Here is a 4,310-nt window from a genome sequence, read left to right as displayed (position 1 = left end):
GTAGTTCTGGGTTTTGAAACCATACGTTTCTTTGTCTTCTTGTTGGTTGCTTGTTTTGTTAAGAAATGGAAAGCTTTCCATCTCATGCGTTTTAAAACGCTCTCGGTTTTTTCAATTAAGGTTTTCTTGTATTCCCTCGCAGATGGAATAGGGATGTTCTTCATAGAGTATCCGAAGTTTACACGTTCCATGTTCAATGCCGGTCTTGACGATAGTGCTCAACGTTGGGAGCAAGAATAAAAATGAATATAAAGTTGTCAGTTCAGGCAACGTATAGTGCTCGATGCTTATGCAGAGCGGTAAGATGTGTATAAGAGACAGGCCTTAACTACTCGGCCATTTGGCTCGCTCAGTTAATGAAATTATGCCTGTCTCTTATACACATCTCCTCCATGGATAAAAGTCCCTCCTGGGGTCCTCTTATTTTGATTACTTGATCTGCTACTATTTTCAACAAGAATTCAGAAGTGCCTATGAGGCTAACTACCAATTTCTAGATCTAATTCTTGATTCATTAATTTGTTGTCTGCTGGCTGTTGTCTCAACAGTATTATTATCGTTTAAGCCCTGTAAGACTATCACATTTTATTTGACAAAAACATGTGACATGCCTAAATATGATATACTGTATAGGCACATCATGACTACATATGGAATTTATATAAGTTGAAGAGGAACTTGAAAGCAGAATTGTTCATTTTCTTTGGAGTCAACAAGTTCCCACTGTGCTACGAGCTTAATCTAAAAGAAAGAAAAAATATTCTAAAGTAAGAAGCAAATATATATTGGAAGAAATTCCAAAAATCAAATTAAATTAAAAAGAATAAACTTTTTTTTTTGTATTGGAACATTTGAACAGAAACAACTAAACCAAATATTCATTAACAATATTTCCAATCTCATCCTATAGGATAAGTGTAATATAAAATGCATAATTTCATTAACTGAGCGAGCCAAATGGCCGAGTAGTTAAGGCAGGGGCACCGTGATCATAGCCAACAATATCGGCATAGGTCCGCGGCCGGCTCGCTCCTATGGTTCTGGTGGTGGAACAAGTCTTCTCGGATAAAAACTATAAACCGTAGGCCCAATGTACACAGATGCTCATGTGCACTTTAAAGAACCCAGTACATCCTTCAAGATGAGTAGGGGGTTACCCCGGTGTACTGGTTCACCCGGCCCCTGTCGTGGACTGTTTTATGTGAACTGGGCCCTCTGGGAGAACAGTAATTTGTTCCTGAAGAGGAAACCCAGTATAAAGAACAAATAAATAAAAAAATAATAATTTCATTAATCTTGTAAACATTTAATAGTATTAATTATATCTCTGTAACTCTGTATAAAAATACAGCTAAAATTTGTATTAAGAGCTACTGTAATTGACTGAAATGTAGATTTGCTCTCAAGAATACATCCAACACAGTTGGTACAGTTGGCATGCCCATTCCATCAACTGTTTACTCCTCCCCTCCACTACTGTTACCCTATTTGAAGAATCTATAATGATCTCTCATGACTTAGGAGATACTATACAGGCAAAGAGACAAACTTTTAACTTACTGCAGGGTAGATTGTTTTCACTGGAAGTGATGAGTTGAAGGTGTAACTAGTACCACCAGTTAGTGGACATTTTAGGCCACAGTCAGTGCATGCATCAGGATTGTCCAGAGGAAATGGAACCTTCACACCTGCTATGTATCCATACACTTTAGATTGAACATCTGTTGCATTGCTTACTGTGAGAAAATAGGTAATAATTAGTAAATGCATTATACAGTGCTTTAAAACAATCCTAGTTTCTTGAATGAAGGAGCAAGTTTGTAATATCATCAGGTCATTATTTCTCCTGCAATTATTTATACTGTACTCACTAATTCTACTCTCGGTTCTTCATAGATAAAACCTACTGGTCCATCCATGTTTCAAGTTTACCAGTGTTTGGTGACAATTATAATATTTTCGTTTTGTATAATGCTTTATGCCAACAAGCATTTAATTTAGACCAGTCAATGGATCAAACACATGGAACACATACTAAGAGAATTCCATAATGTAGCAGCTGGTATTTGTGTTGCAGGTACCCACTTGTAATGTCTTGCCAGGGACACAAGCAAAAAGCGCAGCAAGGGATTCAACTCTGACCTCAAAGTTTTGAAGCTAAATCACAAATACTGCACTAGTTAGATACAGTACTACAAATTGTCAAAAATAGATTCACATGCAGTTTTGTAAACTACAAAATCATTAGTGGACAACTCCCTGGTGGAACCCATAATGGAATACAGTGATTCTTTTTTCTTCAAAAAAATCCACTGTGTTGAATACAAAATTAATGAATGTGTTTACAGTTTGGATTCACTCAAAGTCCAATCAACACCTACCTTCTTTGAATGTAACTTTTATTGCAACTGATATTCCTCGTTTAATCTGGCATGGATCCGACGAACATGGCTCGACATCTACTTCTGTTACAGCACTGTCTTTGGAATCTTTATGAAAAACAAAGTGCAAAGGCAATATAAAACTGAAATGGAGCACATTTTACAAGTTAAACATTGGTCAGATAAACGTTTTAAAGGAGAGAGATATAAAAATTACAAACTACTGTACATGACAAGTAAAATGTAAATTTATAAACAATTTTAAATAAACTATGCAATAGAATATATATACAAAGGGGGCAACTTTGTGGAGGCAACTTGGTTAGGGGCGACTTAGTGGCGTATCTAGAGGTCTTGAAATGGGGGAAGCTGATGGGGCGCGAAGGTGAGGTGGGGGGGCTCGACGATCAGTGGAGGGGCGCTACAGTAATTCTCAAAATATGGTGATTTTAGGTGATTTGGGGGGTGCGCCCCTGCACCCTCCCCTAGATATGCCACTGGACTTAGTTGGGGGGGGGGCGACTTTGTAAGGGGCAACTTTGTAAGGGGCGACTTGATCCCATACAAATTACACAACGATCAAATATTTTTCTAGAGACTTCTACCACTAACATGTATTCCCCATGCAAGTCTTATATTTATAGTGTGGAATCTACAAAGTTCTTTTTTGTGCACAATTTGTTTTAATATGCATACAGCAAGTGAACAGCTTAAAATGTCGCTTCCAAAAGGACAAGATAATAAAGAAGTATTCAATGACACATTAAGAACGACATTATTAAATTTTTTTTTTTCTAATTTAGTGGCCATCTTTTCTACTGGCATAGTTACCAACCGTCTCGCATCGTGCGGGATGTCTTGCATTTTAATGTAATTTTGGGATGAAACACGCATTTTGCAGAAACACATGCGTGATCATAAAATTGTCACACATTTAGCACAAGTCTATGCATGAGAACTAATTATTACAAAAATATATTATTATTATTATTATATTATTATTAGAATCTAGGAGGCACGTTTGTCACAATCAACCGTTGATGACCTGACTGAAACCTGCCGGGCTCCATCCCTGACCCACGGAGGCCCGGTGGCCCCATCCCCAACCAACTGGTGTAAAGTCACACATTTCAAATCTCTCAAGTTTGGTAACTATGTCTCCTGGCAACCAAAATAATTATGCCAATTCGTTCTGCAGCCAAACCAAAGAGGTGTGTGTGCTGGGTGGCCGATATAGTGGGAAAGGAAAGCCTATTCTGCCGACATAACAATGCCTAGCTAGGCCTTGTGTATTTGGTCAGCAATAACTATGCCTAGCTTGAGCAAAGACATGCTCATTTTGCTTAGCTACACTGCTTGAACCATAGCCAAGCAAGGCCTAAATGAATGATGAGGCCTCGCTCCCCCTCCCCCAGTGAGGGTTAGGCCTACGGCGATTACGGTGAAGCCCAGTTTTATAGGTAGCCTACCTGGACAATTCTTGAACGTCACTGATTTTGAATGTACACACGACACTACTAAAAGTGCAACCAACGCAACTTTATGAAGAATATGCATCTTGTTCTTTTTTTTTTTTAAGTGGAATATGTTGAAGGCCTAAGGAATAAGGTAAGTACAAAAATGATAAGCAAGCTACTTTTCGATCTATTTAATGTACTTCCTCCAACAGCGAATCGTTAAAGTGAACCTGCTTCCCACACAGACGCAAACAACTTCACGTGATTTGAGAGAGTGACCGAGAATCCGAGATGTGTCATGCTCTTTAAAAAACACAAAGGCAAAGGACGCCCCCACTGAGTGGCATGATATCGTAAGATATTAGTGAAATCGGGTCATGTGGTTAATTTCAGCATGTAGGTATTAAAATAGAGTGTCCTCCATAATAATTGTGAAACAGACCATATAGATAGGCCCAGGGATGTAGCCAGG

At 38.4% G+C, this 4,310-nt stretch overlaps 1 protein-coding gene across 1 annotated transcript; it reads right to left on the bottom strand.

The window, feature by feature from the left end:
* Positions 1-391: 391 nt before the first annotated feature.
* LOC117119503 (NPC intracellular cholesterol transporter 2-like) lies at positions 392-4,134 on the bottom strand. The gene is made up of 4 exons (XM_033264330.1): positions 3,851-4,134; positions 2,382-2,489; positions 1,561-1,736; positions 392-741 (listed from the first exon to the last, which is right to left on the bottom strand). The coding sequence occupies exons 1-4, from the start codon at positions 3,936-3,938 to the stop codon at positions 658-660; spliced, it is 456 nt and encodes a 151-aa protein (XP_033120221.1). The 5' UTR covers positions 3,939-4,134; the 3' UTR covers positions 392-657.
* Between the last annotated feature and the right edge of the window lie 176 nt (positions 4,135-4,310).

Source organism: Anneissia japonica, unplaced genomic scaffold, assembly GCF_011630105.1.
Source record: "Anneissia japonica isolate Jap-2015-1 unplaced genomic scaffold, ASM1163010v1 scaffold2385_len9433_cov110, whole genome shotgun sequence".
NCBI lineage: Eukaryota > Metazoa > Echinodermata > Crinoidea > Comatulida > Comatulidae > Anneissia > Anneissia japonica.
This window is presented reverse-complemented; position numbering and strand designations above follow the sequence as displayed.